The following is a 13,120-nucleotide window of genomic DNA, read 5'->3' on the forward strand; positions in this document are numbered from 1 at the left end:
TCCCGCTGGTAAGCGGTACCTATTTATCTACTTGCACCCGGGGGTGCTTTCGAACTGCTAGGTTGGCAGGCGCTGGGACCGAGCAGCGGGAGCGCACCCCGCCGCGGGGATTCGAACCGCCGACCTTTCGATCGGCAAGCCCTAGGCGCTGAGGCTTTAGCCCACAGCGCCACCCGCGTCCCTAGGATAATGGTAGCCATGTTCAAATATATAAAAGGATGTCACATAGAGGAGGGAGAAACGCCATGGGAGGAATGAAGGAGGGAGAGGGTGACGAAGAAAGCGCATGAGGAAGCGGCACGGAGAAGGGGCACAGAAAAGGAAGGAAGGGCGGACTGAGGGAGAGGGAGGAGGAGCAAGAGGAAAACCCAGCAGCAGCCGGCAGCCAGCGTCACACCCCCTTCCCAGCGCCACCCTTCTGAGGCAGGCAGGCGGGTGAGCCGACTCCCCCCGTTGATGGCACCCGGTGTGGGACAAGATTGCTCGTCCCTCAGGAGAAAAGCGCCGCCGTGTGAGGAAGAGGGAAAGAACGTGCGTGCTGGCAATGCACGCGGTGATTCCTGGACCGTCCGCAGGCCGGATCCAGAAGGCAATTGCGCCTGATCCGGCCCACAGGCCTTAGTTTGCCAACCCAGATGCTTGGAGATTCAGACCCCCATTAGAACAAGAGTAAACATGTTCTTCTGATTCAAAGGATTCTGCGGGAAGAAGAAACATGATCTGGATATTGAAGGGACTGCCTACAGGATTAAAGACTGTAGAGATCCAGCCAAGAACTATATCAGATCAAAACTCAACATGGATGATAATGAGGGGTGAAAAGAGTTCATGGTATAGATGGAGACTAAATAAGGGTTTATTTGAACAACACTGAATTACAACATATTCCAATTACGTTAAAGTATCAAAAAATGTTAAAAACATTTGGAAATATAGGGGAGGATGAAACTTTCACTTTTACAAAGGATTTCAACCATAAAGAGAAATGTTTTACCTAATATACTGTTTTTATTTTAAATTACCAATAATAAATAATACAAGCTTCTTTAACAAATGGCAAAGAGATATTTCATGATTACTCTAGCAGAGGGGAAACACCAAGAATAAAGTATAAAATTTTGATAGATACTAAAAATAGAGGTGGCTTCGCACTGCTAGATTTTCTACTACGAGGCAGCCTCTTTGTGTTGGTTAAAAGAATGGATATCGTTGGACAACACACTATTGCTGGATACTCAGTGGAATCTCGGTTGTTGAACGCTTCGGAAGTTGAACGTTTGGCGCTTTCAAACGCCAAGAACCCAGAGGTGAATGCTTCCATTTTTGAACGCAATTTGTAAATAAAATTATATACAGTGGTGCCTCAGGTTAAGTACTTAATACGTTCCAGAGGTCCGTTCTTAACCTGAAGCACCACTTTAGCTAATGGGGCCTCCTGCTGCTGCTCTGCCGCTGGAGCACGGTTTCTGTTCTCATCCTGAAGCAAAGTTCTTAACCTGAAGCACTATTTCTGGGTTAGCAGAGTCTGTAACCTGAAGCGTATGTAACCCAAGGTACCACTATATTAATAAAATTATCTATATATAAAGCAATTGAAACACTTCCCACACTGTTGGGTTGAAATAAGCGAAAGATGAATGGCAAGGTGTCATATGGGAGGCATCTCTCGAGCAAGTCTCAGAGAGTCCCTTTATTGAATATTACAGCATTACATATGTGCTTGTTGCTGATTGGTTAACATGAATACAATGCAAGGGTTGAATATAGGTATTAATCATCAATAGATTAAAGGGTGGGAAAGGGAACACAGAATTGGACATGCGTGAAACCTCCTTATTAAACTATTAACTAGTGATTGAGTATCAAGACTTAAACTATTACTAATGATTGATTTTGCATGACATGAAAGAACATAACAATCGCGTTCCATAGATGTGGTCAACAATGCGTTAAGAACAGGTCAGGGTACTGAACTCAATGTGAACTGATCAGAACATTCCCAGACCCATGCGTAGAGGCAAAAACATCCCAGCATACATCCCAGCACCACACTCCTTCCATTCAAACCATTTTAGATTTTTCAGTTTGTGGATTGTAGGGTTTCAACTCTTAAAGCTTTTACTCCTTGCGAGTCCATTGATGGTTTCTAAGAACATCAGGACTGAAGCTCTATGTACGCTCCATATACGTAAGTGGTTTTCCCTTTTTCAGTTCGCTGATGTTTGCTAAGGTTTCCACTTCTATTGACGCTCCTTCCACACTCCATACATTTATTTGCTTGTCTCCGAGTGAGTCTGTTGATGTCGTCTAAGTTTCCTGTGTGTGAAATTAGGGTTCCACTCTAAAACTCTTTCAACTCTCCATACATTTAAATGGTTTCTCCCGTGTGAGTCCGTTGATGTCTTCTAACATTTCCAACATTGGTGAAGCCCTTTCCACACTCCTTACATTTAAATGGTTTCTCCCCTGTGTGAGTTTGATGATGGATACTAAGTGCTGCACCATCAATAAAGCTCTTTCCACATTCCATGCATTTAAATGGTTTCTCCCCTGTGTGAGTCCGTTGATGTTTTCTAAGTGTTCCACTGCGATTGAAGCTCTTTCCACACTCGGTGCATTTAAATGGTTTCTCCCCAGTGTGAGTTCGATGATGGGTTCTCAGCTCTCTTCTCTCAATAAAACTCTTTCCACATTCCATGCATTTTAATGGTTTTTCCCCTGAGTGAGTCCATTGATGTCTTCTTACTGCTCTATTACAAGTGAAGCTCTTTCCACACTCCTTACATTCAAATGGTTTTTCCCCTGTGTGAGTCCGTTGATGGATTCTAAGTGTTCCACGATCAAGGAAGTTCTTACCGCAATCCATGCAATTAAATGGTTTCTCCCCTGTGTGAGTCCGTTGATGGATTCTAAGGCTTCTGCTAGTAGTGAAGCTCTTTCCACACTCCTTACATTCAAATGGTTTCTCCCCTGTGTGAGTTTGATGATGGATACTAAGTGTTGTACCATCAATAAAGCACTTTCCACATTCCATGCATTTAAATGGTTTCTCCCCTGTGTGAGTCCGTTGATGTTTTCTCAGTGTTTCACTGTGACTGAATCTCTTTCCACAATCCATACATTTATATGGTTTTTCCCCTGTGTGAATTCGAAGATGGTTTCTAAGTGTTCTACTAACAGTGAAGCTCTTCTCACACAGCATACATTTAAATGGTTTTTCCCCAGTGTGAGTTTTATGATGAATATTCAGTCCTCTCTTTGTACTGAAATTCTTTCCACACTCATTCCACAAACATTTAAATGGTTTCTCCCCTGTGTGAATCCGTTGATGGATTCTAAGGCGTCTACTTTGACTGAAGCTCTTTACACATTCCATGCATTTGAATGGTTTCTCGCCCGTGTGTGTCTGTTGATGTTTTCTAAATGTTCCACTATCGGTGAAGCTCTTTCCACACTCCATACATTTATATGGTTTTTCTCCTGTGTGGGTTCGTTGATGGTTTCTAAGGTGTCCAATCTGACTGAAGCTCTTTCCACACTCCTTACATTTATATGGTTTCTCCCCTGTGTGAGTGTGTTTATGTATACGAAGGTTTGAACTCCAACCAAAGCTTTTTCCACACTCCATGCATTTAAATGGTTTCTCCCCTGTGTGAGTCCATTGATGTTTTCCAAGTGTTCCACTGTCAGTGAAACTCTTCCCACACTCCATACTTTCAAATTGTTTCTCCTCTCTCTTTTCACATTCCATGAATTTATATGGTTTCTTCGTTATTCCCATTTGACATGGCCCTCCAGAATTTTGACTGCCTTCTCCATTGTCTTCTTTCAACAGGGAGGAGCGGGGGGAAAGGAAACCTAGGAAGAGATCAAAGGAATAATACACACATCAATTAGCATCTGCTCTTATTTTGACGTCTCGTACATTCTTTCCCGTCCTCCATATGTTCCAAATTTTTCGGAAAGACAGATGAAATAATGTTTAATAATGGTAATGCATCATCAGCCTTTCCTAACCTTTAATTAAGCATTAATGAAGCAGCATTATCTTATAATACGGTTGAGCTGTGGGGTTTATGTTTTATAAAAAGTGGTTTCTCACAGGAACGGGAGCTGCTATATGTTCCATGAACCTGGCCAATATTAATCAGGGTCCTAAATTCATCATGAAGTTCTTCATCTGCTGCACTATAATCCTCCACCCCTTGGGCCACATTTTGTCCCCTTCGACCTCTAGATCTTTATTCATCACCTGCACATTCCCTTTGGCCTCAGGAGGTCCATACTGACCATTTTGGGAGACCCATATGTAAGTCTAGTGACAAGGCTTGGTGCTTGTGGTCGGTTGAAGGAGTGCTCAGTTGGAGAATGTTCTTGGGGTTGGACCTCCATCTCTCAGCCTTGCATTCTTGAATGGAGAGAGCTGGAGATGCAGAAGGAAAGCAGCTGGAGCCTGACTGCTGGGATGGCCAGATTGAGACACCCACCCCTATTATGATTTATAATAATTATATGCCGCCGGGTCTCACACCTGCCTCCTGACACTGGCTTATCTTAGCGGAGATTCCCTGTCCAGGCCTCTCTCACTGTTCTTCCTCCTTTGCCCTGGGTGGCCAAGGGCTTCTGGATATTCTAGCTCTGCTCCAACTGGGAATTATTTATTAAATTTCTATACCTCTTTTCATTTGAAGATCACAAGATAAAAATATGTGTGACACTGAAAAAGGTGAGTATTAAAGGTGAATAACACTGAGTGTGGAAAAGAATAGAAAGATGATGAAACCAGTGGTGTGTCCACCTGAATGTAATATAATAAGAATAAGAATAATGAAATGTAAAGAATAAACCAATCTTCAAATCAGTTTCATATTCCCTGGCTGTATTTCTCAGCCATGATTGTGACTCAGAATCTTAGCCACACTTTTTTCTAGAATATCAACTGGATCTCTTTGTAATAGGAGCCAGACATCCCTGGGATTTCATCCAGACATTCCTTTAGTGTGGGCAGCAGCAGCAGACAAAGGAAGGAAGCAACTTTGGGGACAAACCATTTCCTTCTGAATGTCTTCCCCAGCGGCCAGCAGGCTTGATAAACTGCTCAGTGGGGACACCTTGGCTTTATAGTGTTAGGGTCTGGATACCAATCACAATACCTTAGAAATGTCTCAAGAACCCTTAAGATCCAATTTCACCAACTCCCAAGTAACACTGAGCCCTAGAGGAACCGTCTTATCTGGGGGGACACTTTCCCCTTCTTCCTCCTCCTCTGAAAACGCTTTCATTCCTCCTTCCTCCGTTATCTCCAACATCTTCCTGATACAGTCCAACCAACTGCACACATTCCCAAATCATCTTGCACCATTGACTTCCCAAGGCGGCTGCATTGTGTCTAGGACACTGGCAATGGGACAGCACCTTCCACTGGATGAGAGGATAGAGGGTTAAATCAGGGCTGGCCAAATGGGACTCCGCTTCGTCCCCTCCTTGCCCCTCCCTGCACCTCCTGCCTGAGGGGGCTGCCTCAGTTTCCCTAGTGGGGGAGCAGGCCCCGAGAACAGCCTTCTCTCTTCCCCCAAAATACAGGAAACATGACAAAGAAGGCCTTGGAGTGTCACCGTGGAACATAACAACAACAACAACTGGTTGAAAGTCACTTTGGGCTGACCTGGGCAAGAGAAAGCAACTAATAGATTAAATGGATGTCAGGGAACTGCCATCGGAGGAACAGGTGGTGGAAGGGCTCACGGAGGCTGGGAGAGACCCAGCAGGTAAAGCAGGAACCAGCAGGGGGAGAGGTGGGTCTCTGAGGGAAAGCGAGCAAGAGGGAGGGCTCAGGGACACGTCCAGCGAGAACAGTGGGGAGGTTTCTGGACCTCCCATAGGGAGACCCACTCCTCGCCGGAAACTGTCACGCCGTGAGTCCAGAAGACGTCTTTCTGTTAAGGAGCTTTTATGCTGGAAGCGATTCCGAAAGCAACCACGGTCGGAATCTGCAAGTGACTAGAGCAGCCATGTCTGAGGGGCTCCGTCACAGACAGAGGTTTGTGGACTTGAACAAACTCTGAGGGACTACGATTTTACGCACAAGCAGCTCATCATCCCATCACAATAAATAAATAACAATAACTGAAACTGCAGCACAGTGGTACCTCGGGTTAAGTACTCAATTCGTTCCGGTGGTTAAGAAAGTGTTCTTAACATAATGGGGCCTCCTGCTGCTGCCGCGCTGCTGGACCACAATTTCTGTTCTCATCCTGGGTTAGCGGAGTCTGTAACCTGAAGCGTATGTAACCTGAGGTACCACTGTAATAATAATAATAATAAGGCAGGCTCTTGAGGGGGGGCACGGGAACCCACCCATTTCCATAACAATCTTGAATCCCACAGAGTTAAGAGATCTGATATAGTGGGAATAATGGAAACCTGGCTGAAGGGAGAGAAGGAGTTGGGCCCAGGTGTCTCTGGGGGGGGGGAGCCCTTTAGATGCTTCTCCACGGAAACCCAGGAATGTGGGAGAGACTGGAGTTGCCCAGAGAGAAGCCTCAAAGGGGGGGGGAATAATAAAGGGGGCTTCCTCCCTTTCCTCTTTCCCCCCATGGTTGGACTCGCTCTAACAGCCCCCAGCGCCCCCTGCAGCTCCTGATCTGGGACTTGAGGCAGGGCAAGGGCTGAGCTACAGGGGAGGAGAGGCTGGCTGGATCGGGGCTCCTGCTCAGGGATCTCTCCCTGGTCTACGTGGAGTCATGGCAGATTCCTGGGCAGGAGGGAGAAGTCAAGGCAGGCGGCCCCCCAGCCCCTCTCTCTTTCTCCAAGATGGCTTCCATCCCCCCCCAGGGATGCTTCCCTTCCTCCCTCCGCCCCCCCAAGGGTCCCCTTCGCCCAGAGGCCCCCCTGGCCGGCTCAGCCTTCCTGCCAAATCTCTCCCCATCCCAGGAGGGAGACGAGGGTCTCCATCCAGGCCTCTCTCGCCCCCATTAACCCTTCCATGGACTCCCCATCTCTAGACAAAAGGGATCCACCAAGCTGTGAGAGCCAGTGTGGTGTAGTGGTTAAGAGCGGTAGTCACGTAATCTGGGAAACCGGGTTCGTGTCTCCGCTCCTCCACATGCAGCTGTTGAGTGACCTTGAGCTAGTCACACTTCTGTGAAGTCTCTCAGCCCCACTCACCTCACAGAGTGTTTGTTGTGGGGGAGGAAGGGAAAGGAGAATGTTAGCCGCTTTGAGACTCCTGAAGGGGAGTGAAAGGCGGGATATCAAATCCAAACTCTTCTTCTTCTTCTTCTTCTTCTTCTGTGTCTCGGCACCCGCGCGGAGTCAAATGCGCCCCAGGGATTTCTGCCAGGGGGAACCCAGAACTCGCAGAGGGGCGCGGAACTGGGGCCTCGGCAGTGGCGTAGCGTGGGTTGTCAGCACCCGGGGTAAGGCAAGTAATTTGCGCCCCCTAACCCGTGGATTTTAGCACTCGAGTCTCTTCCATTAGATTTCTCCCAGGCCTCTGGTTAAGTGGGAGGGTTGCTGTTTTTGTTTGATACTATGTTATGTATTTTTGTGTTCTTATATTGTAAGCTGCCCCTGTGATCCTCAGAGGAAGGGCAGCATAAAAATTAAATAAATTTTAAAATTGAGACAAACACTACAGAACAATTTCATAGTAACACAGCAAGAATTTCATGACATAGTGTATGTTATAGTAAAACAGTAACATAGTCTTCTTCACAGATACTTTGTGTCTTAAGACAGGAGTGGTAGTACAGTATAGTGGTACTTCGTGATGCGAACGGGATCCATTCTGGATCCCCGTTCGCACCCTGAACAGAACGTAAGACGCGACAGTGCAGCTGTGCGTGTCGTGTTTCGCCGCTTCCATGCATGCACATGATGTCATTTTGATCGTCTGCGCATGCGTAAGTGGCAAAACCCGGAAGTAACACGCTCCATTAAATCCAGGTCACCGCAGAGCGCAACCCGAAAATACTTATCCTGAAGCATATTTATCCCGAGGTACGACTGTACGAACTTAATCCGTTCCGGAAGTCCGTTGTTAAACCAAAGCATTCTTAAACCAAGGCGCGCTTTCCCATAGCAGCAGGGGACTCAATTTACAAATGGAACACACTCAAGAAGAAGAAGAGGAGTTTGGATTTAATATCCCGCTTTATCACTACCCGAAGGAGTCTCAAAGCGGCTACCATTCTCCTTTCCCTTCCTCCCCCACAACAAACACTCTGTGAGGTGAGTGGGGCTGAGAGACTTCAGAGAAGTGTGACTAATCCAAGATCACCCAGTAGCTGCATGTGGAGGAGCGGGGAAGCGAACCCAGTTCCCCAGATTACGAATCTACCGCTCTTAACCACTTCACCACACTGGGTCAACAGGAAGCGAAACGTGTTCTGCTTCCAAGGCAAAGTTCACAAACCAAAACACCTACTTCTGGGTTTGCAGTGTTCTTAATCCAAGTTGCTCATAAACTAAGCTGTTCTAAGCTGTTGTAGCATAGCAGCTAGGAGACTAGATTATGAATATGTTCAAATCTCACTAGGTGAACTCTCTCCCCGCCACTAACCTCCAGCTTTACTTACCTTTGCTGGGCTGTGTGCAAGCCACACATTAAAAGGGCATGACTTCACCCAAAGTATCCTCAGAGCTGCAGTTTTCTAAGGATGCTATGAATTACCAGGATACTTTAAGGAAGTCAGGTGCTTTTACTATCCCTTCAGGATTGGCATGAGATTAGTGGTTGGGGCCGAAATTGCGTGCGACCAACCCCGCAACCTTGCATGCACACACACTGGCAAATATCCCTCCTCAACTGATCCAGGCAGACCAGCTGTAATCTGCTTATTAGCCCCACTGCACACACCAAAAGAGGAATCAGATGAAGGAAAGAAAGCTATTTGTATCCCGATCTAGGCACCTCAGCACATGTCTGCTTTATTTTTTATCATTTTTATTTGTTGCCCTCGTTGCCAAAATGAACGAGGTCTTGGGCTGCAGAACAATGCGCTAATTAGTCTTCCAAGGTTGCTTAAAGATAACAACTAAACAATGTGAATGAATGCAGGAAAGCACTATACAAAGTTCAGTACAGTGGTACCTCGGGTTACAGACGCTTCAGGTTACATACACTTCAGGTTACAGACTCTGCTAACCCAGAAATAATACCTCGGGTTGAGAACTTTGCTTCAGGATGAGAACAGAAATCGTGCAGCAGCGGCGCAGCAGCAGCGGGATGCCCCATTAGCTAAAGTGGTGCTTCAGGTTAAGAACGGACCTCCAGAACGAATTAAGTACGTAACCAGAGGTACCACTGTATTATTATTATGCATTGAAATTTCAAGTCACAGGGAGACCACCTGTGGCAAAACTTTGATTGGTAATACATTTGGGACAGACCTAAGAAAATGTTTCTTCACATACGGTGTAATCAAGGAACCACATCTACACCACCCTGTGTTCCATTATGGAAGAAAGGTGCTTAATACAGTGGTACCTCTGGTTGCGAACGGGATCCATTCTGGAGCCCCGTTCGCAACATGAGCAGAACGCATACCACATCTGCACGTCTGTGTGTGCCGCGATTCGCTGCTTCTGCGCATGACGTCATTTTGAGTGTCTGCGCATGCGTGAGCGGCAAAACCCAAAAGTAACCCTTTCCAGTACTTCCGGGTCTCCGCGGGACGCAACCTGAAAAGATGTAACCTGAACCGATCATAACAAGAGGTATGACTGTAGAATAAAAAATACATATGTGGTTATGATGACCACAGGCTAAGATTTCTTTAAAAGCCGATTAGGGCTAAATGGGATCCTCAAGATTTCATGCCACTAAATAGTTACGAGGGGAGGCTGGCAACAGCCAGGGAGAGTGATCACCTTCATAGACCTGCCTGTAGACCTATTAGATGCACCTGTCTGCAGGAAAGCTGGCCTAGGTAGGCCTTTCGTCTGATCCAACAGGTTTCTTCTTACCTCCTTAATTTCTACTGAAATTCTCCAAGTCACTGTCTTTCAACCTAATGTGCCTCAGAAGGTTGTTTTGCGGATAAAATGGGGAATGGAGAACCCTGTACACCACCTTTGAGTTCCTTGGGAGGAAAAAGTTGGAGGGGAAAGAAAGAAAGAAAGAGAGAGAGAGAGAGAGAGAGAGAGAGAGAACATTTTACCAGTGGCGCAGTGACAAAATTCATTCTACATCTACTTCCTTTGAAACCGTTGCTTCGTGTGTTATGAAATATAATACACAGAAGAAAGAGATTGCTGTATAAATACGATTTACTAAAGAGAAAATAACCCCCTTTTAAAAATATATATTTTTTTAAAGGTGGGGGGGTGGAGAGAAACCTACAGCTGTTTAGAACAGGACCTATAATTCTGAAAAGGAAATCTTTTTACAGTTATCATGACTACAGCTAAAGAAGAAGTACAACCCTAATACAGAATTACTACTATGTTTATCATTATCGTTATTTATACCCCGCCCATCTGGCTACGTTTCCCCAGCCAGGGCAAAGGAAAGTATGTTCGTGGGAAGGCGCTCAGCAAGATTTGAATGCAAAAAAAAAAAAAGAAGATATACCCAAACGACAAGATGAGATGGTCGTCATTCGGGGCGGGGGGGCGAGATTCCTGCGCCCTTAAACACACCACAAAATCAACAGGTACAAATTTCACCTGGGGCTGGAATAGGGTGCGAAACACTCCCAGCGGTTGCAGTCGTGCTGCCCTGTTCAGAAACTCCCACCCAACCTTGTAAGCAAACGGATGGTCACAAAAGTCGCTGTAGTAGATAGGTAGCCGTGTTGGTCTGCCATAGTCAAAATTAAAAAAAAAAATCCTTCCAGTAGCACCTTAAAGACCAACTAAGTTAGTTCTTGGTATGAGCTTTCGTGTGCATGCACACTTCCAGGGACGCGGACTTATAAAAAATATTGGGGGGGGGCCGGGAAAGCTCATGAATAATAAATAAGCTCATGAATATGCAAATAAAGTGGCGCCGCCTCCTCGTGAACGAATAGGGGAGAGCGTGCTGCGCCTATTGATCAGCTCCGGAACAGCTGATATGCGGGAAACGTGGGGCTAGCCGGAGAAGAGAGGGCGAGCCCCCTCCGCTCCGGCCCTAAACCGCTGAAACCGCCAGGAGGAAGGAAATTCCCCCCGGCAGTGCCTTGGCAGTGGCGGTGGTGCTGCAAAGCAGCGAGGCAGGAGCCCTCGCCCCCGGGGATTCCCTAATCTCGTGGGGGACGGCCGGGGCTCTCCGACTAGGGCACGCGGCTGGCTGGCGAGGGAGCAGGTGGGGAGGAGGCGGGGGACGGCGGCGGTGCTCTGCTGGAAGGGCGCCCGAGATTATTGGGGGGCTGAGCCCCCCCCAAAATTTTTTTTGAGGGGGCTCGAGCCCCCTCAGGCCCCATGGAGTCGGCGCCTATGCACACTTCTTCAGATACACGGTGAGCATGCACACGAAAGCTCATACCAAGAACTAACTTAGTTGGTCTTTAAGGTGCTACTGGAAGGAATTTTTTTTATTTTGACAAAAGTCGCTGGAAGCCCCCCCCCTCTCTCCCCATCACGTGCCGCGACTTACCCAATAGGAATGAGGTTTCCGCTTTGGAATGCCCTTCATTCAAGCCCCCCCTCCTCTCATGCCCACTGCTTCTGCTCCGGGTGGGCGGAGCTTGAGGGGGCGGGGCTTTGCGCCAGGGAGGGGCAGAGAGCTGCGAGTGACAGCGCCCCCCCATGTTGCCCCCCTGCACCCCCCACGCTACGCCACTGGGCCTCGGTTCTCTGCCCCCCCTCCCCCCCCCGCAGCTCTTTGTCCTCTCTGTCCCTCCGCTTCCCTCGCTCGCTCCGCTATTCCCATTTCCTTCCCCGCAAGACTAAGGGCTGGGGGTCTCCAAGGAGGCGCCCCCTCGGGGGGAGGGGCTCCTTTCTCCTAAACCAGCCCCTCCCCCGCTCGCCGGATCCCCAGAAGGGAGGGGGAGGGGGAGGAATCCCCCACCTTCCTTTCACCCCCCCGCCCCAAATCCTGCCCCCCCCTTCCCAGCTGCCCTGTTTGCAGATTCAGGGGGAGGAAAAGCCCCTCCTTCTCTCCCCCCCCCCCATATATAAGATATATTTCGCACCTCTTTCCCCTCCTCCTCCTCCTCCGCGGAGCTGCTCCTCTTCCGGGAAGGTGGATCAGGCCCCTCCCCTCCCCCCTTGGCCCCCCTCCCTGCCTCCCTAGGAAGCGGAGCTCACTGACAAGGGGGGGGGGAGGAATGAGTGGCCCCTCCCTCCCCGAAGACACCAATTCTCCTCCTCCCAAACCAGCTCCGTTTTCCTGATTCTCTCCTGAGAAAGTCCCGGGTTCGATCCCCGGAGGCGGCAGGGAAGGAGACCCCCCCCAAACTGGGAAAAAGTCCCCCCCCCTTCATCTCTTTTAATCCCTTGCCGATGTTACATAATTTTTTAGAATGATTGGGGGGGGGTTGCCCCTCCAGCAGGCAGTGTCCCCCCCCCTTCATTCACACACACAATGTGTCCTCAAAGCCCCACATCATGACGCCCCCACACCACAAACTGCCCACCATTGTTCTGTTGGGGAAGGAAATGGCAACCAAGGGGGGAGCTTGGGCCATGATGCCCAAAGCGGGAGGCCAGGTATTCAGCAGCCCCTCGGCCTGAGTGATAATCTCTGGCATCCTGACACGGCTTTGGGGCCTGGAACAGTAACTTAAAGTGAAGGTCAAGGACTGACCATTAGGTCCAGTCGTGGCCGACTCTGGGGTTGCGGCGCTCATCTCGCTTTACTGGCCGAGGGAGCCGGCGTACAGCTTTCGGGTCATGTGGCCAGCAGGACTAAGCCACTTCTGGCGAAACCAGAGCAGCGCACGGAAATACCGTCTACCTTCCCGCTGGAGCGGTACCTATTTATCTACTTGCACTTTGACATGCAACAACCCTAAAAGGTAGTCCAGTGTCGTCATTATGGGGGCCTTTTTAAAATAGGGGCTGGTGTTTGAACTTGAGTTTTGCTAACGGGGGGGGGGGAGCAACTCATTGGCAGAGCAGTTGTCCCCCCCCCCCATTCAGCTCCCCGCTATGAGAGCGAGACCCCCTCCTGACTCGCACCCGGATCCTGCAA

At 48.4% G+C, this 13,120-nt stretch overlaps 2 protein-coding genes across 2 annotated transcripts in view; both read right to left on the bottom strand.

Moving 5' to 3' along the window:
* Positions 1-11,705, bottom strand: part of LOC309527592 (uncharacterized protein) — a gene marked incomplete at its 3' end in the record, with an annotated part of 35,728 nt that extends 24,023 nt beyond the window's left edge. The window contains exons 1-2 of the mRNA XM_082214415.1: positions 11,582-11,705; positions 9,970-10,085 (exon numbers count right to left, since the gene is read on the bottom strand). The remainder of the gene's footprint in view (positions 1-9,969; positions 10,086-11,581) is intronic.
* On the bottom strand, positions 1,647-12,184 carry LOC309525808 (uncharacterized protein). Its single transcript, XM_082211394.1, has 2 exons — positions 12,120-12,184; positions 1,647-3,858 (listed from the first exon to the last, which is right to left on the bottom strand). The coding sequence occupies exon 2, from the start codon at positions 3,779-3,781 to the stop codon at positions 2,369-2,371; it is 1,413 nt and encodes a 470-aa protein (XP_082067520.1). The 5' UTR covers positions 3,782-3,858; positions 12,120-12,184; the 3' UTR covers positions 1,647-2,368.
* Positions 12,185-13,120: the final 936 nt, after the last annotated feature.

This window comes from Podarcis vaucheri (genome assembly GCF_965113315.1).
Source record: "Podarcis vaucheri genome assembly, chromosome: 2".
Taxonomy (NCBI): domain Eukaryota; kingdom Metazoa; phylum Chordata; class Lepidosauria; order Squamata; family Lacertidae; genus Podarcis; species Podarcis vaucheri.

Bases quoted from the DNA above. Each gene is read 5' to 3' on its own strand.
- LOC309525808 (XM_082211394.1), bottom strand. From the start codon at position 3,781: ATGGGAATAACGAAGAAACCATATAAATTCATGGAATGTGAAAAGAGA.